Genomic DNA, 21,617 nt, shown 5'->3' with positions numbered 1-21,617 from the left:
TGTAAAGATTTGTTCCCTCTTTTGAGGTACTGCATCCATAGGTGTAGGTCAAGGGCAGAAGCACTTTTGACAACTGTTTTCAAGGTGCCAGTACATTTGTTCCTTCATAGAGCGGGAACACAGATGTGGAGTGATATGCCTACCCCAGGTGAGCGTCCCACAGAGCTGGGCCCACAGAGTGGACCCCTCCTGCCTCTCAATGTGGTGCCCTTTCCCTGCGTCAGCCAAGAGGGAGCAGAGGAGGCTCAAGTGTAGGGGATGTTCAGTTCCAATTTCCCAGGCTCTTTGCAGGTGCTGTATCATTTGACAGAATCTGCCGGAAGAGGAAACTGAGGCTGCAAGCTTAAGTGACAGCCTCGGTTTGTGTGATGGGGTAGTGACCTTTTCTGCTGCGGATATGTGCCTTTGGGCTGCCCTGATCTGTGCCACCTGTTTGGGAAGGGGTGGGCCTGGGATTGAAGACCCCTGATTCCATGGGCTGAGAAGGCTGTTCTAGGTGTAAGTAAACCTTCCTGGGAAAACTCTGTCCCTGTCCTGTGTCTTAAGATGCTTGGAAAGTGAATTGAGGAGTTCTGACATAGTCTCCCCATACCAGATGACAGATATGTACGTGCTCGGTGATGTGCACTGAGGAAGGATATGAACGAGGCTAGCACGATCTCTGCCTGCGTGGGGGAAATGGACACTACACAATTAATTATTAAAGCAAAGAAAGTTGTGTTGATGACTAATGAGATTGTGATGTGAATGGAAGGACATGACCATCAGAGACAGTACCTTTCAGTGCCCCCAGGCTGCCAGATGGAACTCAGGGTCCATTTGGTCAAGGCTGAATGGTGGCCTCACCTGGACCCACCAGCATGGGACTGTGTTGGGGAAGGAATGTTCTCTTCTGTCACAGATGGAGAGCATAGAGCCCTGAGGGTTCAGAGAAATGGAGTCCAGCCCCTTCACTAGACAGAAGAGGGGACAGGGAATCAGGAAGGGTGAGTCCTCAGGGCCCAGAGCTCTTAACTCTGAGCCCCTCCTGCAGATTTCATGCTGGTTGCCCAGTGATGTGACACAGTGTCCCTTTCCCTACTCATCCTCAGAGCCCTTCCATGGTGAAGCAGACCCAGAACCCAGGGCCCTGTTGGCTGAGAGCAGAGTTTCTTATGAGGTATAAATGGGAACCACACAGGTGCCTGGAACAGGGCACATGAGACTGGTTGGGCCCCAGGGGACTTGCTCTCACACCTTCCCTACTGGCTACTTCTGGAACCTGAGGACACCTGCAGCTGGTGACCCAAGGGTAGGGCAGGGCCTGCATCGACCATTGGCCGAACTCAGAAGGGCAGGCCAAGGGAGTCTTGTTATTTGAATAAACTTTCAATTCGCCATCTGCAAAAACCCTCTCATGCTGAGAGTCCCAGCATTCCAGCCTGGGATTGGGTTTCTTTCTGGCCCAGCAGCAATCACATGAGGGGGGTTTTCACGTTGGCTCATCTTCCTCCCTCCCTTTGCCCCTTCTCTCCCTTCCAGGCCTGGAGAAGACAAGAGTCCTCTCCCTCCTTCCACCCCCTTACTGTCAGGATCAAAGGAACAGGAAGCTGCATGTGTGTGTTTTCATGTGTGCACGTGTGTGCATGGGTGGGCAAGGAAGAGTCTGCCTATGGGTCCTGAGGGAGCTTGGGAAGAAGCCTGACTTATCAAAAGGGACACATGTGTGAGAGGGCACTCCGCTAGTGATTTGTGTGGGGTCGCGGATCTGCAATTAACTCTTTTCTGTTGGGCTTGGGCCACAGTGGCTGGTCCTAGTAAGAGAAGAAGTATGTCAAGTTCTTCTCACACATATGATTCAGTCCTCACAACAAATCTCTTAGGTGGGAACTATATTTTACAGAGAAGGAAATTGTCCTGCTCTGTGGTCTGTGGCTGAGCTAGACCTGTGTGGCCCCAAAGCTTATGTTTTTACTACTCGTCTCCCTCCTGGGGCAGAATCCCCTCCATGCCAGTCATTCACCCAACTTCTGTTTGCATGCTGGCAGTGACAGGGAATTCTCCATCTCCCAGGACCACCCATCCTACTCTAGGCATCAGAGACAGTTAGAAAGCTCTCCCTGGAGTCCTGTCCATCTTCTGTGGATTTCTTGAGAACAGAAGTTTGGCATGGGCATGGCTATGGTTGGGCTTCCCCAGCATCTCTTGTCCCAGAGAATTATGTAGCTTGTTGGTTTGAAGGAGTCCCTGAGTGGTACACATGGTTAGAGTGCTCAGCTGCTAACTGACAGGTTGGTAATTTGAATTCACCCAAAAGAAAGGTCTATGATTTACTTCTGAAAAGTTAGCCACTGAAAACCCTGGGGTCCCCATGAGTCTGAGGTGACTCACTGGCAACTGGTGATGGTTAGTTTGGAGAGAAGAGCTGAGTCCTCCCTCCTTTCCTTTAGCCACCCTTCCCAGGCCCTCAGTCCTTTACAGCTTTATTCATGAGGTACTCAGCAAACCTCAAACTTAAGGGTGAAACCTTGCAGGTATTTTCATTAGCTTTGGTATGGATGTCAATGTAATAAGACAAGAAAAAGGAATGATAAGTACAAATGCAAAATACTGGGCCAGCAAGACACACGTGGTTCCTGCTCATGCAGAGTTCAGGATGTGGTGACTATCTGTGGGAAGGGAAGGCTCTGGAGAGAAAAAAAACTTGCCTAGGTCCACACATGAGATGTTGATGGAACCAAATAAGGACTTGGCCATCTCTGGTGATGATGAGCCAGCAGCGTAGCGGCTAAAGGAGGTGGGGAGGCAGGAGCATCCATGACTGCTGGCCTGTGGAGCAGATATTGTGGCATACCAACATCTGGTGGTGTGTAGCTTGGGTATTTGTGCTCAGAAATCTTCATTGATGTTTCTCACTCCACTTCGCATTTCTGATAAATTAATCTCTGAGAGACAAGGAGCCAGAAGATTGGGCTCCAAGCTCCTTCCTGTCCCCTGACTAACCAGTGGCTATTATTCCAGTGCCCCTTGTTGGTCTGTTTTGTGGCATGAAACACACCACAACCAACCACTGGACACATTGTGGAACTCCTGAGTGCTTGTAAAAGACTGACCTCTTACTTCTTGGTCACCAACACTCTGGCAGATGGAGCTCCTTTCAGTTATTCAGTGACCATTATTGGCAATGCAAGGCCCGGTTTACCTAGGTTCTGTGGATTTATTCATATCACTGAACCCAGGAAGCTAGTTACTGCTGTCATTCTCATTTTAGGACTGAGAAAACAGGTTCAAAGAAGTTAGGCCACATGCTCCAAGTCTTATTGCCAGCAAATGGTGGAGTTTGTATTTGAACTGAGATCTGATTTCCAGAATTTTGACATTAGACTGTTCCTTGAAAGGGCCCTTCTCAATGGGCAAAGTACTTATAAATATTTATAGAATAGATTAATGCTCTCTCTCACTTCAGAATCATTGCATTTCCTGTGTCTTCTGCTTGGCATGTTCTCCCTCCTCAGCTCTCCTTCTTTGCCTGGCCAACACCTCTTCATCTCTTAGGTGCTACCTCCTTCTGGAAGTTTCCAAACTCTGCAGGTCAGGTTAGCTGCCCTTCTTCTGGGTTCCGTGACCTCCTATTTGGTGCAATTTTCCCATTTGGGGCATTTACCTGCCCCTCTTGAGCTTTCCCTTGACCATCCCTCTCCCTCATTAGACTTGGTATCTCCCTGAGGGGACGGATTGGGTCTGTCTTGTTCATCCTTGAAAGTCCAGTGGCCCCGGTTACTGAATGAATGAATGAGGATAGCAAGATGAAGCCTCATCTGATCTTTGGTCTGCATCGAGCATGTTGACTGAGGACATGGATCCTGGACTGAGTCCAGTTGCTTGCTGATGGGGAAGACTGGATGGTGATGGTGGCAACTTTGCTGGTCACAGTAACCTCCTGGAGGAAGGGTTGGGCACTGAGGGCAAAGTTGGTGATGGGTTCTAAAACAGGCCCATAACAGATCAAGACCTGCCAATGTGGGTGTCCCATGGTAGAGTGCCCTGTGTCCTCAATGTAGCCTGGGCCCTCTGGACTTTTGACTGAGAGAAGAGCTGTGTTGAGCACTGGGAACTATGGCCTGGGAGGAGCTTTATCAGGTGACCAGGCCTCAGCTTACTAGGGCGTGGGTTCTGATGGAGGTGGTAAGGATAAAAAGAAAGGAATATATGTGAGGGATGTTGCTGAGGAAAAGTTAACGGGATGGGTGATGAGGTGGGATGGGTGACGAGGTGTGAGGAGGATGGAGGTTAGTATTTACAGAATTACTGGCTGTCATAGATCAGCCACTCCCTCTGGGCCAAATAAGCACACCCAATCCTGATGAGGTGTTGTTGTTGTTAAGGGCACACCCAATCATGATGAGGTAGAGGCTGTAATTATCCCCAGTGTACAGAGGAGAAACCCCAGGTTCGGCAAGGTGAGACCACTAGATCACAGCACTAGGGTTTGTTCCCATGTCTGTCTGGAGCCAAAGCCAGGACTCTCTCTTGGGATTGTTGTTGTTGTTAGGTGCCATCGAGTTGGTACCGACCCATAGCGACCTTATGCACAGCAGAACGAAACACTGCCCGATCCTGGGCCAACCTCACTACTGTTGCCACGCTTGAGCCATGAATGCTGCCACTTGGCCAGTCCATCTCGTTGGGGGTCTTCCTCTTTTTCTCTGACCCTCCACCTTACCAAGCAGCAGGTTATGTAAGCCTGGGGCAGTTTTGCAGCTCCTGGGTCCTCCAGGCTGGCTGCCTTTGTCCCTTCATGCTCTTTATGGCTCCTTTGGCCTCTGGTGTGGCCTTGACCCTAACTGGGGATAGTGTGGAATCATGTAGCTAGGTGCCCCCTGCAGTAGAAGTAGCCACCCTCCGCGGCCCTGTGCTGGGATCCTGGAGCTGATACAGAGTTGATGTGGCAGGCTCATCCTACCTGGGTGGGTGATGCTCCTGCCACAGTAGTGAGGGACTTTGGCACCCCCTCCCCAACCTTTCCAGCATGGTTCTATGTGTTCCCAGAGAACAGGGATGCCTGGGTCCTGGGTTCCCAGAACAAGTCACCAACTGTAGGCTGTGAGTGCCAGGCTGCTGCCAGGCAGGCAGGGTGGGCGGGGCAGGAGAGGATGAGAGGGCTTTTGTTTCCCTCTGTTTATGTCAAGATGGGAATCCACTTCCTCCCTCTGTTGGCCTCCTTGAGGTGTAAAGGAAAGGGCAGCCCTGTGCGGACGGGTGGGTCTTCAGCTCGGCCACCTCCCTTCTGCCTCAAAGCACACCCTTCCCTGTTGTCGCTGAGCTGTGGTTAAATATTTGCTAAATGTTTTGAAGCCAGCTTTGTGAGAAATCCTGCCCAACTCCTCCTGACTCTGTCTCCTTGGCCCAAATCTGCCTTTGTGAAGGGGAAAGCCAGCTAGCCTTCACCTGCCTCAGACCCCTTCCTTCTCAGACCTAATCACTCTTCCAGTCATGAGTCACTCCTTCAAGACTTGTTCATGGAGCTCCCACCTAACCCAGGCGCTGGGGACTGTGGTGAACAAGGTCTCAGCCAGTGGGGAGTCAGGCTCAAAGGCTCAAAGGAACCAGTTAAGAATGCCAAGAGGAATTTGGGAGCTGTGGGGCTACAGTACTGGACCTCTCTAGGGAAGTCCTAGGGAGCTGAGGTGGAGTAGTGGGGCAGGTCGTGTGAAGAGGACGTGACCAGGCACTGGAGAGCAGGTCAGGCTGGGGGCCTCAAGACCAGATGCTAGTTTTCCTCCCCTGGTGCTAAAACCCTACTGACTTCTTTCTCTCTATGCTGGTTTTTGTGAGGACCACTTCTCCAGCCTCAGTTTTCTCATCTGTCCAATGGAGAGTTTAGATTTAATCCCAGATGGTCTTTCCCAAGTCCAGTAGCCTGTTATTAGGGTGTGTGACAGGTCCATGAATAAATGCATACACCGTGGCAGGGATTCTATTGGTCCTGAAGGATAAGATAACAGCCACTTATGATCATATAGCTCACCCAACCCTCAGACAGCTGCTGTGGACAGCAAAAAACCAACATCTGGGAGGTGGGGGAAGGGAAAGCCTGCTGCACTTCTAAGGACCCTTAACCACCATGTGATCGTGGAGGACTGTCATTATGCTCATTTTACAGATGAGGAAACAGGCCCTGAGAGGGGTAGTCATAGCCCAAGGCCATTCTAAGCTGAGGGACAGACAGAGTGTGTTTAGGGGGGAGGTTGTTTCTTGCTCTGAGCTTTGCCCTAAACACACCACCTCTGTGAGAACACTACCTCTCCCAAGGCAGGTACCAGCTATTCCCTGCTCCTCTTTTTCCCTTATTCTGCTCAGCACTTACCAAGGACCTATATGCTAAGTGAATTCAGATGATGATTATGACCCTGAGGAGCTTCAGTCTGGTGGGGAATGTCCAGACCTCAGAGAGTTAACAAAATCTCCAGAGCTCCTTCTTTGTTCCACACACAATTCTAGACTGAGGATAGACCAGTGAACAAAGACAGACTTGGGTTCACATCCCGCTTTTGCTCTTGCCCGTGTGATGCTGGGCAAGTCACTTAACCTCTTTGAGCCTCAGCTTCCGCATCTATAATATGGCTTTAACAGTCTGTCCCAGTGTTGTGAGGGTTAAATGAAATAAAGATGAAGTTAATTGTTAACATGCACTAGGAGCTGCCTCTGTGCCTGGCTCTGGGCTAACTATGACAGCCATTCGCTCATGCTGCAATTATTCAAATTACATGCAAATGCTATCTGCAAAACTTTGTGATGCAGGAGGTGACATTTGAGTCAGTCCTTGAAGTCTGGCTGAGATTTTGAATTGTGGCAATAAGGTCAAAGGTTGTTCCAGCCGAAGGGCCCAGCACAGGTGAAAGCTGGGGCTCTGGGGCGTAGCCAGCTTGGGTTCCAGCCCCAGTTTTGATTCACTCCTTCACTTGACAAGCCATATGGCCTGACCACCTCTGCTTCCTCCATGGGGATGATACTGTACCCCCTCCTGGGGCTATCGTGGGGGCGGGCATTCAAACATGGTAAATCCCCCAGCAGAGTACCTGGCCCATGTGTTGGGTGTCACCTGCACCAGGCCTTACTAGATGTGTGACAGGTGGACTCCTTCACTGTCCCCTGACTCAATTTCCTCATCTGTCTGTGGTGGCATATGGCAAAGCCGCTCTCTCTGATCTGTTTTGGGTAAAGTGTGATTTGGCACCCTTGCCAGGTGGCTGTCATTTTTGGCCTCAGCCTGCTTCAGTTTGCCTAGTTCATGAGGAAAGGGTTTCCCTTTTGAATAATTGGCCCTAGGGAAGAGGTGACCCAGTAGAGGGTCCCTCCAGGGCACTTGAGACTGGCAGGAAGCCTCTTGGGAAGAGGAGCGAGGTTAGCCACCTTCTCTAGGCAGGAAGGACAGCTTTGTGCACATTCCCTCTACCCTGGGACCCAGCCAAGGCCCCTGGACAGGGCATACACACCTCCCTTTCTATGGTGAGAAATCTTTAGGGTGTGTGTAGTAGTAGTTGTTGTTAGGTGCTATCGAGTCACTTCTGACTCATAGCAATCCTGTATAGGTTTCTGAGACTGTAAATCTTTATGGGAGCAGAAACCCTTATCCTTCGGTGTGGCTGATGGGTTTGAACTGCCACTCTTGTGATTAGGCTCCTGGTGTGTGGTGGGGTGGGACTTTGGATAACTTTATACCACAGGGAAACTGAGTCCTTTCCCCACTCCCTGGGTTTTGGGTGGGTCGAGTGGGTGCTCAGGGAACCAGGCAGGCAGGTTCTGGGTCTGCCCCACCCTGCAGGTGCTACCTGCCTGGTTTCAGTCCGCCAGCCTCTCAGCTCTGAAACTGGGCCAGGCCTCGTGGGTGAGGCGTGTCCCTGGAGCCCACTGGAGGGACCGGATGAGCCAGGGACTGGGTCTGGCATGGTGCCCTCAGCTCAGGCCAAACAGGGTTTAGCCTGACATGAAGCCCCCATGGTTGACATGAGACTGAATGTGATCAGAGCTGGAAGTCAACCTCGACCTTCTGGGTCCTACAGGCAGTATGGAGCAGGGTTTTGGGTTTGGATTCTAGAATCCCACAGATCCTAGGTCAGATCCTGCCTCTGCCACTCCCCAGCCAAGGGACTTGGGCAGGGAGCTCAGCTCTCTGGATCTCAGTCTTCTCATCTGAAGCATCCTGCCAGCACCAGCTCCAGTCATCCCTAGATCTGAGGAGTCAGAGTTGGTGGCTGGTCCAGGAGTCATGTGGACTGGGCTCAGGGAGTGCCACGAGGAGGCAAGAAGCTCCTTAGCTTGGCATTCAGGGCTCTTAAGGCTCTGCCTTTGCAAGCCCGTCTCTGAGGACCCCTGCATTCCTCCTCCCATCTTTAGCTCAACAAGTCCATTCTTCTCTTTAAGCCTCAGTTTTCCTTCTAGCCACAATTGGCACAATATTTGATCCCCCACCCTGGTGCCTCACTAGTTTTTGTCCAGCCCCTGCTATCTGAACTCTGGGCAAGCACAGGAAGTAGCATGATCCTTTGTCAGTCTGGAAAATCAGAGATTAATGCTCTTCTGGCCTCTTTGGCTGTTATTGGTGGGCTCAGTCTCAGTTTCAGGGCCTCTCTCAGGGTAAGCAGAACTTTGGACAAGAGATACTTTATAGGAACCCTCTGCTGATGAGGTACCTCCTCCATGCCAGGGCCAAATGCTGTACACTCATTTGTCCGATGATCTCTTCATAGCCTGAGTAGGCAGGTACTGCTGTACCATTTTGCAGATGAGGAATCAAGGCTCAGATTTCAAAGGTCATACAGCTAGTAGATGGCAGATCTGGGACTTGAACCCAGACTCCTTTGTGCCTTGTGGAGATGGTGCCCTATTTGCAGGCAGCACCAACAACTCCCTCCCACCCATCTCTCCACAGTCTGAGAGAAATGTGGTCGGTTCCTGTCAGAGCTGACTCACCAGCACTCGGATGCTGAGGCCATCATCCTGGTCAGCTCCTGGGGCCAGGGCAGCACTGATTAGATCATCGTTGAGATTTTAGATCAGCTGAGCTAACAGGGAGTCACCCACCATTTTACATGTAGGGAAATTGAGGCCCAGAGAAAATAGACAATTAAGAATTCAGGAAATATGAGGACTTATCTGCTAGTTCTCACCAGATGGGAGCAAGCTGGAGAGAGTGGGGAGGCTGTAACTTTGGGAAGCTTCACTTTCCTTACTGTAAACTGGGCATAGTAATGCCAACCTTGCCTGCCTCTTAAGACAAAACAAGGATGCAACCTAAGAATGTAAAGGCAGAGCTTTGTAAATTGACTATATGGTATAGTGTGAGAGGCCCTCGGGATGAAGAGGGGATACAGGCTGGGATTTTGTGTAGGCTCTGGCGTGAGACAAGGCTCAAAGTCTACTTTTTTGGTTATGTATGTGCTCTTGAGTAAGTCACAAGGTCTCCTTGAGCCTCAGTTTCCTTTTCTGTAAAGAGGGATAGCAATAATTGTTAGGATTAAATAAGCTGTTGAAGTTCTTGGCCTACCTGGTAAATCTTGGGGTTTCTGGAGGCAGAGTTAGGGGGACTCACTGGTGAGGGACCCCTTCTGGTTCTTAACTCCAGCCACATGGGAAACAGAGGCTTCCTGAGATCCACAGAGCAACCCCTTATCCAATAGTTCATTGAAGTTCTTGACTCTTGAGTGTTTGTATGTATCTTTCACCTGGGCCCACATTCTGGGAAGTGGCCTTTTTAGATCTGGATGGAGTCCAATACCCTCATACTATAAACGTGATGTGTAGAAGAGCCGTGGCTCCCTGGAGTCACAGAGCAAAGTGGTGGCTGGGTACAGAGTAGACGCTCAGCTTTGCTCCCTGAGTTTATCCATTGGGCTTGTAGGGAACCAGACCCCGCCCCCCAGGAGGCTTTTCCTGTCACGTTCCTGCGTCCTTACTCAGTATGTTTTTGTGGATAGAGTAAATGAACTTTTTTGAGTCACTTCATTTATCTCAGCCTTGGTTTATATACCTGCAAAGTGAGGATTTGTATTTGTTTACATGTAACTTAACTTTGAGTATGTGTGTCTGGCTGGGATGCGTTTGCCTCCTTATTCCAGGAAAGTGGAATAGGTGCAAGGAAGCCCAGGGGCAAGGATTCCCTGGAGCTCTGATTCCCGACCTCACCTTTGCCAGGACCGTTCCTTCCTCTAGAACGTGCCCTCTTTGCTCAACCTTCATCTATAGACAACCCATCTGTCATTATTGTTTTATTACTCTGTGACTGTCCTGTTTCTAAAACCCCAAAACTCTGATTTCTTAGCTATAAAAATTATTATTGTTGTTTAAGTGCTGATGAGTTGGTTCCAACTCATAGCAACCCTATATAGCGTTTCCTAGGAGCAGCTGGTGGGTTTGAACTGTCCACCTTGTGATCCAAACCTTTCGGTCTAGGACTCCATAAAAGTTATATCAGCTAATAAAAATTTCCAATCTCTTGCTGTCATTGTTATACACTGAGGACCCTTAGGACTAAGAACAATTATGGAGGTTCTCAGTTGAGTACTTCATTTGTTGACTGCCTCCCGCAAAGCCTGGTATGCCCATTTTACAAATAAGGAGCTCAGGGATCTGGATGGTCAGGCCACTTGCAGGGCTAGTGTTTGGTAGAGCTGGGACTGTGATCCCTGCTTTGTGCTGCCTCCCTGAATGGCTATCCTCAGGACACTGGGAGTCCGGGGCTGTGGGGCAGGCCCTGCCAGCCTCCCCCGACACCACCTCCTACCTCCTGCCTCAAACAGCACCTGTAGCTGAGTCAGTATGGTGGATGAGACAATGCAGAAGGTGGCGGAGGTTGGCAGCCCTCTCATACTGCTCCGTCATAGTATCTCCGGAGTTCACAGAAGCATTTGTCGATTTAACTAACAATTTACCAGAAGCAGGCCTACCTTGCCTCTGGAGATGGGGCCACAAGTCTGTTTCCTTTCTGCTCTTTGGGGACAGTGATGCCCTCTGGCCTCTCAGAGGGGCCAGCATATTGGGGCTAGAGTCTGGCTGCTTAGTTCAGCTGTGTGGCCTGAGGTGAGTCCCTTACCCTCTGTAGCTCCCAGTCGGCTCTGCAGAGTGAGCCTGGGTCTTAGAGGCCCTGTTCTCTGCTGACATCTGCCCCAAATTCATGGGGTGTGGTGTCTCCCAAGTGGTAGGAGGAAACAGGACGAGCTGGTGTGGGCAGGTGTGGAGAAGAGAGGGTGCCCGAGGCTCCTGGGACTATCCATACACACACAGGCAGGGATTCTGCCATGGGAATTTGTGTCGTGGAATCCTGGCAGCTCCAGGGCAAGGGTGGCAAGAGGAAAATAAGTGGGGTGCTTATAGATAGGGGCTGGGCTCCCTGTTCAGCAGCAGGTGGAGCAGCGAGCCTGGCCTTGCCCTTGGGACCTTCCGGTGCAGTGGGGTGAGTCTGAGTCTTCCAGCAAAACTCAAGGTGATCCTGTGTAGGGCTTCTCCTCTCCAAGCCCTATGTTCAGGCTGGCCCTCCCTGTGCTTGCTCCCAAGTCCTTCCGGTCTCTTAAGTCCCTCTGAGGCTCACCCCTACAGTGCCCTGAGTCCCCATCTCTGAGTTCCTATGGCATTGCCTTTGTGCCAAACATGTGGTAGTTCTTCCCAAAGTGTCTTAGGACATCTCTCAAAAATGTGCTCTGGTCTACCCCTGCCAAGCAGCCATCCCACAGCCTGTTCCAGCATGGTCTCCCTCTGCTGCCAAACTTACGCTGAACATACCCAGTTCCCATGTGAGGCTGAGCTACAACCTTTGGGTCCTTAACCCCTTACAGAATGCCTTTGGCCACACTTCAGGGTCCTGGTGTCCCTGGAAGCTTTCCTTCATCCTTAGGGGTCCTGACCCAGAGCAGACTTGCAGGAGCTATGTGTCCATTGGATAGTCCCCACCATGTGATCTTCTTGTTCTGCTTATGCTGTGGGGGTGGGGGTGGGTGGCCGGGGATATGTGGTGAGCAAATGGAGGTTGGCTGCCCTTGTGGCATTCCCAGATTTTACACAAACACAAGCATCTCTTCTTATCCCATACTCTCCAGTCTGTTTGGTTCTGGAATTTCAGAGAGCAAAGGACTTACCTGAAAATTGATCCAGCTCTATAGAGTTCTTGAGTTCAGATAACAAGGCTGCCTGTGATTAGTGTTGGATGAAATTAGAGGCGTGGCCATTGTGATTTGGTGTGTGTAGGGGGGTGGGGCGTCATGCAGAGCAGTGGGGCTGGGACCTCCTCCTGTTTTGGGCCATCTTATTTCTTACTCTATTAACTATCCGCCTCCCACCTCTCGCAATACTCTCCCCTGCCCAAGCTTGTCATACCTTCTCTGTCAGTTTTCTGTCCTGGCCTCACCTGACTCTGATTTTTCCTGGATACTGGCCCCATGGTCTCACGTGGATAATTTTTCTGCAAAGTTATATATCCAGAAATGATTGACTGGCTCCTGGCCTTGAACCTCAGTCTCGTCTCCTGCTCTGGCTCCTGCCCTGACAGACGTCATCACTGTACCTGGTCAAGATTTCCTTCCCCAATCTGTTTCCTTTCCAACCTGCAGCCTCACCTTCTCCTGGCTTGGCCTTGCCCTTCCAGTCCCCTGGTCCAGTCCAGCTGCAGCTTCTCTCTGCCTATTCCCTGCTGCACTGACCCCACTACCTACTGGGCCTGCTCCTGGGGGTGGCTGCCCAGGCTAGCCAGAAATAAAGCTGGGTCTGAGGGTGTGTGCACCACAGCCAGGGTCTTATCTTGCAGAGTTGGGGCTGAAGGGTTTTTGAGATCAATGAACTCCAGTCTGCATGTTGGGTTTAGGCAGAGCCTTGCCTATCTGCAGGCCACACTGGTGAATGCCCATGGGGTGCCAGGGCAGAGGAGAGATCAAATCCTGGCTGAAGCAGTGTAGCTCTGACTTCCTCCTTCCTAAAACGGGAAAACAAGAGCACTGTCTCCCTGGGGTTTTCATGAAGATTCTTTGGGATCATACTTGCAAAACTTGCATGAGGACTGGCCTTCATGTCAACTCTGATTTGACCCCATGTGTGTCAGAGTAGAACTGTGCTCCGTAGGGTTTTCAGTGGCTGATCTTTCAGACATAGATTACTAGGCCTTTCTTCCAGAGCCTCTAGAAGTAGTAGTTATGTGCTGTGGAGTTGGTTCTGACTCATAGTGACCCGATGTACAGGGTTCCAAGGCTGTAAATCTTTACAGAAGCAGAAAGCCTTATCTTTCTCCTTCAGAACAGCTGGTAGTTTCGAACTGCTGACCTTAAGGTGCGCAGCCCGATTCGTAACCATTACGCTACCAGAGTGGACTCAAATCTGCAACCTTTCAGTTAGAAGGTAAGGGGCTCACTGTTTGCACCACCGAGGGACCCCTGGCCGGGGGTTGCACACTAAATTCTGCTGGTGAGTACAGTGATTATCAATATTCTTTGTTCTGCTATTGAATTTTCTCTTTTTGGCCCCAAGTCATTATTAGCCTACCCCCTACCCTACCTCATCACTTTTTCAAAACAATTCCCAAGGTCTCTGAGAGAGTTCTAATTGTTTATGGTGCTTAAAAAATAGGCATTCAAAGCAAATTCCTCATTTGTTCTCCCCTCCTTCTCCCAGATCGGAATCTGGACTCTGATCGAGGGTTGGAGATGCCCTAGATGGAATAAATCCCCATTCCCTCACTGAGGCTGGGGGCAGGGGTGGGCTGCTATGGGGCTGTCTGTGGGTGTGGACTTGGCAGGACTCTCAGCCTTCCTTCCCAGCTGCTGCTTCCTGCTGGACCCAGGACTTCACCCCTCTGCAGTCCAGTAGCTGTGTGACCTTGTGTCAGAAACGTAACTTCTCTGGTTCTCATTTCATTCTCTGCAGAATGGTGAGTCCCTGGGTGACGCAACTACTAACTGAAAGGTCTGAACCTTGAATACCCTCTGGAGTGCAGGTCTCCTTTGCACACGTGGCTGCCGTGAGTTGGGATCGACTCAATGGCGATACTTTTTGTTTTTATTAAAGTGAAAATAGCTCTAGCCCTTACCATCTTAGCTGGATGCCCATAGGACCACTGCAGGATGGGAGGTCATGCCAGCCCTTACCTCAAAATCTGGAATCCAAGACGGTTGGAGATGGCAGGGCCTGCCTGTCATTGAGTCCAGCCCTCTGTCTCTGCAGGAGGGAAACTGAGGCCCAGAGAGGGAAGCCAGGACAAATGCCAGGTCAGGACTGGAGCTATAGCTTCTCAAGAATGGGAAGGGCTTACCGAGAAGCCAACTTAGTGTGGGTCCCGTCCTCTGTGGGCTTCAGTTTCATAATGTGTAAATGTTGTTGTTATTAAGTGCCATCGAGTCGGTTCCGACCCATAGCAACCCTGTGTAGTGTATCTGAGAAGCAGCTGGTGAGCTTCAACTGCCAACCTTGCAGTTCAAATGGCTTTGCAGTCTGGCGCATTAACCCACAGCGCCACATCAGGGAGTCCTGTGTAAATTGGTTGGTTGGTTATGTGCCGTGGAGTTGATTCCAACTCATAGCGACCCTGTATAGGGTTTCCAAGGCTGTAAATCTTTACGGGAGCAGAAAGCCTCATCTGTCTCCCACAGGACAGCTGGTAGTTTCGAACTGAGGTTCGCAGCCTGATTTGTAACCACTACGCTACCAGAGCTCCTTGTGTAAATTGTTGTTAAGTGCCGTCGAATCAGTTCCGACCCATAGCGACCCTAAACAGGGTTTCCAAGGCTGTAAATCTTTACGGGAGCAGAAAGCCTCATCTTTCTCCCCCGTCTTTCTCTCAGCAGAGCAGCAGCTGATAGTTTCAAACTGCTGACCTTGTGGTTCACAGTTCGATTTGTAACCACTATGCCACCAGAGCTCCTTCCTTGTGTAAATAGGGAGACTCAAATGTGAGCACCTGGTATGTGCTGGGCTCACTCTGGAAACCACAGTGCTCCTCCCTGTTCAGAAACCGCTGCAGCAGAAGACAGAAGCAAAAGAGCAGTGAAAGCGGAAAATACTGTCAGCTTGATAAAGAAGTTAATTTTAGAATGTTTATTTTTAATTGTACAAGGAGTCATGCTTGTAAAATAATTCAAACGCTATAAAAGTAATTAAAGCCAAAAGTGATATCTTCTCTGCAGCCCCACATCCAGGGGGTCCCACCGTTAGTATGGTGTGTTGCCTCCTAGACCTCTATCTATAAATATCTAAGCATAAATAATTTACGTACAGAAACAGGAATGCTTTTTTCAAATATACAATATTGTGCATGCACTTCTTTGCTTAACACAGGGTGGACACCTTCCCTTGGTTGGTCTATGTAATTCCTCTAAAAATTTTTAATGTTCTGAGGGAAGGAACCTGGTCATGCAATGGTTAAACATACAGCAGCTAACCCAAAGGTCAGCAGTTCGAACCCACCAGTCGCTCCATGAGAGAAAGGTGTGATAGTCTGCTTCCATAGCAACTACAGTTTTGGAAACACTGTGAGGTCATTCTACTCTGTCCCAGAGGTCACCACGAGTCGGAATTGGCTCAACAGCAACAAGTTTGGAGTGAACCGTTAGTTATTGAACCATCCCCTAAAGATGCACATTTAGGTTGTTTCCAGTGATTGTCCCAGTGTCTACACATCCCTGTTCTCCTGTGAGTTAGCCCATGGAGTAGATTCTTGGAGGTGAGCTCAACATCAGAGAGTGCAAAATTTATCCCTAAAATTGTGCATGCCACCCCCAGTCATCCTCTGAAAGGCCTGACCCAACCTACAATGTTGTGGCTCTGAGTGAGAGTGTAAGGTTTCCACATCCTCATCAGCCCTGGGTCTTAACATGGTGGTGAGCTGAGGAGTTCGTTCCAAAGCCTCATCTGGTAGTTTCGAACTGCTGACCTTGAGTTTAGCAGCCCAACTTGATTCTAATTCTACTACTACGCTACTGCTACTGGAGGTCCTTGGGTATTAACATAAATTGTGTTAATCTTGGCCAGTCAGACAGGGGAGCGTGGAATCTTGGTCCACTTTGCAGGCATTTGGTTATTAATGAGGCTGAACATCTTATTTATTTGTCTGTTGGCTTTTTGTGTTTTCTGCTTGGCAGTTTTCCTGTTTATGGCTGTTGCCTATTTTCCTTGTGGGGTGGTTTACCTTTTCCCATGGCAGTTGGTTAACTAGCCAGTGATGATGTGTGCGCAGAAACTACTCTATTCTGGCTAGAAATGTGATTCAGATGAAAGCAAGGAGCTTGTACAAACAATTTCACATTCAGGAATTTGAGGTTTTGCTGGTGTGGTGCTTCTCCCTGAGGGAAGGGTTGATGCATGTCAGTAACTGTGAGGATCTCATATTCCTGTTTGTCCTTCCTTTTCAGAGAAAACCGGGAAGATTCTGACAGAGTTCCTCCATTTTTATGAGGACCAGTATGGCGTCGCTCTCTTCAACAGTATGCGCCATGAGATTGAGGTCACCGGCATGCCACAGGCCCAGCTCCTGTGGCGAAAGGTGAGAGGCTCCCAGCTGAGCTCAGAGTGGGCTCTGCCATTGCTCACCACGTGACCTCGGGCCAGTGATTTCAATTTCCCCTTGTGGCCATAGTTTTCTCTAAGGACCCCACACATCGCCTTTATTTTTGTAGGTGACTCTCTTTGTTATCACAGCTAGGGGTTTAGAGTCTGACAGCTGTGGGTTCAAGCCCAAGTCCTCCTCTTAATGGTATGTGCTAGTGAACAAATTACCTGACATCAGGGACCCTCAGTTTATTTATCTGTAAAATGGGAATTGACTGCCTTTCTTCACAGAGTGGTTGCGAGGAACAAAAATCTGAAAGCAGGGAAGGTACCCAATGAGTGCTGGCTGTCATCATTATCTTGTTATTACTATTATGTTGTTGTTGTTGTTGTTGTTAGGTGCCACTGAATGAAACACTGCCCAGTTCTACACCATCCTCACAGTTGTTATGTTTGAGCCCATTGTCGCAGCCACTGTGTCAACCCATCTTATTGAGGGTCTTCCTCTTTTTTGCTGAGCATGACATTTTTTTTTTCCACTGAGCATGCTGTTCTTCTGGAGGGATTGGTCACTCCTGATAATGTGTCTGAATTATAAGAGATGAACTCTGGCCATCTTTGCTTCTAAGGGGCATTCTGGCTGTACTTCTTCCAAGACAGATTGTTTGTTCTGACAATCCATGATACTTTGAATATTCTTCATCAGCACCATAATTCAAATGTATCAACTCTTCTCAAGTCTTCCTTATTCACTGTTTATTTATTGACTGCTGCTTCCGTGAGTGTTGATTATAGATTCAAGTAAAATGAAATTCTTGGCAATTTCAATCTTTTCTTGGTTTATAATAATGTTGTTTATTGGTCCAGTTGTGAGGATTTTTATTTTCTTTACATTGAGTTGTGGTCCATACTGCAGGCTGTTTTCTTTGCTATTCATCAATAAGTACTTCAAGTCTTCTTCACTTGTTGTTAATGAATCTTCCTCCAATTCTAATCCATGATGCTTCACATAGTCTAGTTTCTCAAGTGATCTGCTAGCATGCAGATTGAGTAAGTATGATGAAAGAATACAATCTTGCTGTACACATTTTCTGATTTTAAACCACAAAATATTCCCTTGTTCTGTTTGAACGACTACATCTTGGTCTATGTACAGGTTCTGCATGAGCACAAGTAAGTGTTCTGAAATTCCCATTCTTCATAATGTTTTCCATAGTGTGTTATGACCTACACAGTTGGATGCTTTTGCATAGTCAGTAAAACACACATAAACATCTTTTCTGGTATTCTCTGTTTTTAACCAAGATCCATCTGCCATCAGCAATGATATCCCACAATCCACATCCTCTTCTGTGGATTCAAATCCAGCTTGAATTTCTGACAGCTTCCTGCTGATGTACGGCTGCAACCATTTTTAAATTATCTTCAGCAAAATTTTACTTGCATATAATATTAATGATACTGTTTGATAATTTTAGCATTCTGTTGGATCACCTCTCTTTGGAATGGACACACAAAGACACACACAAAACAGTTGTCTAGGTAGCTGTCTTCCAAATTTCTTGGCATAAACTAGTGAGTACTTCCAGCACTGTACCTGTTAGTTGAAACATTTCAGTTAGTATTCTATCAATTTTTGGAGCCTTGTTTTTCACTAATATCTTAGATTTCTTCCTTCAGTACCATCAGTTCTTGTTTAGTTGCTATACTCTGAAATGGTTGACCGTTGACCAGTTCTTTTTGGTAAGTGACTCTGTGTATTCCTTCTATCTCCTTTTGATGTTTTCTGCATCATTCAGTATTTTGCCTATAGAGTACCTCAATATTACCAGCTGAGGCTTGAATTTTTTTTTCTTCAGTTCTTTCAGCTTGGAGAAAGGCTGAGCATGCTTTTCCCTTTTGGTTTTCTAATGCTAGATCTTTGCACTTTTCATTATAATACTTGATTTTGTCTTGTTGAGCTGCCCTTCGAAATTTTCTATTCAGCTCTTTTACTTCCTCATTTCTTTTATTTGCTTTAGCTACTCTATGTTCAAGAGTAAGATTTAGTCTTTTCTGACACCTACTTTGGTCTTTCTTTCTTGTCTTTTTAATGACCTTTTGTTTTCTTCATGTATAATGTTTTTAATGTTATCCCACAACTCTTCTAGTCTTCTGTCATTATTGTTTAATGTGTCAAATCTGTTCTGGAGATGGTCTCTAAATTCAGGTGGGATAAACTCAGCGTTGTATTTTGGCTCTCGTGGACTTGTTTTAATTTTCTTTATAATCTGAATTTGCATATGAGAAATTGTTGATCTGTTTCACAGTCAGCCCCTGTCCTTGTTTTGTTAAGTACAGTCAAATCAGTTCCGACTCATTGGCAATGTTGCACCGGGCTTCCAAAGAATGGTTAGTGGGGTGGAACTTCTGACTTTGCAGTTAGCAGTCAGTGTTGATCATTGTGGCTGATGTTACTGAGCTTCTCCATCATCTCTTCCCACAAATATAGTCAACTTGATTCCTGATCATTTATCCAGTAAATATTTGCCCTGTGAAGGCTAGGATATTGCCTGATTCCAGCCTAGGGCTCAGCATTGAATGGTGCAGAGGAGGTGAGGGTGTGTCAGCAGCACAGGTGGTCTCTGAGCTCCCAGCTGGAACCTGTGGTCCTAGGTCTGAGGACGAGGGGTGAAAGGCCAGCCCCTGCTCCCTGGGGGTGGCATATGGCCCCGCCCATAGTCAGTCCCGTAGAAGTCCTATTTGTGGGCACCTCATGTCCTGGGCTTGGGGTCATTCTTGGTCAGTGATCTTCCCCCTTTGTCCTTTGGGCAACCAGGTAAGTGACAGAAAGAAGGGTAATGTGGAGGAAGGGTACCAGGCCTGGCTCCTCTGGAGATGCCCTACCCTGAGGTGTCTGAGTGGTCCTTGCACAGATCACCCACTGCTTCCCTCTGACAGGCCAAGTCAATCCCTCTGGAAGTGGTCATCTTGGTGGCCCTGGTGCTGGTGCTTGGGGTCATTAGTGGCTGAATTTCCATGGTCCTGTTTGTGTTCTCCCAGCTTCCCAGGTCAGCCTGTGCTCAGGCTTGAAAATGCTAGAGGCCATTGAGGAGGGATGAAGACTGGCCCCATACTGTGAGCTTCTGAGTGGCTCCCTCTTCTGGACATGGTGCCTGTCCCCAGGGACCCCGCGTCTGATGAGAAACTCAGGTGGACCTGAGTTCAAATTCTATTAGCTGGCAGCTTCATTGTTGTTGTTGTTAAGTGCCGTTGAGTGATTAAACCTCCTTAATTAAACCCCCAGCCTCTTTATCTGACAAATGGGTCCCTCCTTCATAGGACTGTGAGTATTTGGTGAGAGAATAAATTATATCTAATTAATATACAGGGTCGTTATGGGTCGGAATCGACTTTACGGCACTTAACAACAACAACAATGAGGATGAAACAAAATGAGGAGAAACAATTGTAACATCCATTAGTAATCAGAACATGGAATGTATGAAGTACGAATCTAGGAAAACTGGAAGTTGTCAAAAATGAAATGGAACACATAATGATTGATATCCTAAGCGTTAGTGAGCTGAAATGGACTGGTATTAGCCATTTTGAATCTGAGAATCATATAGTTAGGAATCATATGCTGGGAATGACAAATTGAAGAGAAATGGCGTCTCTTCATCATCAAAAACATTTCCACATCTATCATGAGCTATAATGCTGTCTTTGATAGGATAATATCCATACATCTACAATGAAGACCAGTTAATACCACTATTGGTCACATTACCGCACCAATCACTAAAGCCAGTGTTGATGAGGAATTCTGTGTGCTGGCCCCATGCGATGAGCACTGGACTGTGAACCCCAAGGTCCACAGTTTGAGTGCATCAGCTGCTCCATGAGGGAATGGTGAGGCTTTCTGCTCCCACAAAGATTTGAAGTCTCCAAAACCTTATACATGAGTTGTAACAGACAGCACATAACAACAACAACTAACTTCTTCAGTCTGAAATTGATCAAACCTATAATCAAGATGTATTGATAATTACTGGTGACTGGAATGGAAAGGTTGGAAACAAGGAGGAAGGATCAGTAGCTGGAAAGTATGACCTAAGTGATAGATATGATGCTGGAGATCGCATGATAGAATATTTTGCAAGACTAATGACGTTTTCATTGCAAATGCCTATTTTAAACAACATAAAAGATGACTTTATACACATGGACCTCACTAGATTGATGGCATACATGGAAATCAAGTTGACTACATCTGTGGGAAGAGATGGTGGAAAAGATTCATATCACTTGTTAAAACAAGGCCAGGGGCAGACTGTGGAACAGACCATCAATATGCAAGTTCAGGCTGAAGCTGAAGAAAATTAAAACAAATCCACGAGAACTAATATTTGACCTTGAACATATGGCACCTGAATTTAGAAATCATTTCAAGAACATATTTGAAGCATTAGACACTAAAGATAGAAGACCAGAAGAGTTGTGGGATGACATCATGAACATCATACTGGAAGGAAACAAAAGGTCATTAAGAAGACAAGAAAGAAGGAAAAGAACAAAATGGATGTCAGAAAAGACTCTGAAATTTATTCTCTAGCATAGAGATACTAAAGCAAATAGGAAAAATGAGGAAGTGAAACAGCTGAATGGATTTTAAAGGGCGGCTCGAGAAGACAGAGTCAAATATTATAATGAAACGTGCAAAGACCTGGAGTTAGAAAAACAAAAGGGCAGAATTCACTCAGCATTTCTCAAGCTGAAAGAACTGAATGAAAAAATTTGAGTCTCGACTTTCAATACTGACGGATTCTACTGGCAAAATATTGATATTTTGATGCTGGAAGCATCAAAAGAAGATGGAAGGATATAAAACTAATGTTCTACCATGTACACTATCACATAATTCACAATAAAACATTAAAAAAAAAAAAAAGATGGAAGGAATACACACTTACTGTACCAAAAAGAAATGATCCACCCCTTCCAAGACTAAGACTCAATGGGAATACGTGAGCATACATTCGCTCTGACTGGTGACCACGCTGGTCATCGATAAGGGGAAGTAAGGGAAAAACAGCAACTAAGCCCTACCACATTCAATAGACTCCTGTGAACCC

At 47.7% G+C, this 21,617-nt stretch overlaps 1 protein-coding gene across 1 annotated transcript in view; it reads left to right on the top strand.

Annotated features, from left to right (window-relative positions):
* FAM129B (family with sequence similarity 129, member B) overlaps nucleotides 1-21,617 on the top strand; it is a 74,524-nt gene that overhangs the window by 19,298 nt on the left and 33,609 nt on the right. The window contains exon 3 of the mRNA XM_006834973.1: nucleotides 16,365-16,495. Coding sequence (XP_006835036.1) covers nucleotides 16,365-16,495 — 131 coding nt within the window. The remainder of the gene's footprint in view (nucleotides 1-16,364; nucleotides 16,496-21,617) is intronic.

The sequence above is a fragment of the Chrysochloris asiatica genome, unplaced genomic scaffold (genome assembly GCF_000296735.1).
Source record: "Chrysochloris asiatica unplaced genomic scaffold, ChrAsi1.0 scaffold00014, whole genome shotgun sequence".
NCBI classification, from domain to species: domain Eukaryota; kingdom Metazoa; phylum Chordata; class Mammalia; order Afrosoricida; family Chrysochloridae; genus Chrysochloris; species Chrysochloris asiatica.
Note: the sequence above shows the minus strand (reverse complement) of the source record. Positions and strands in the feature narration are given on the sequence as shown.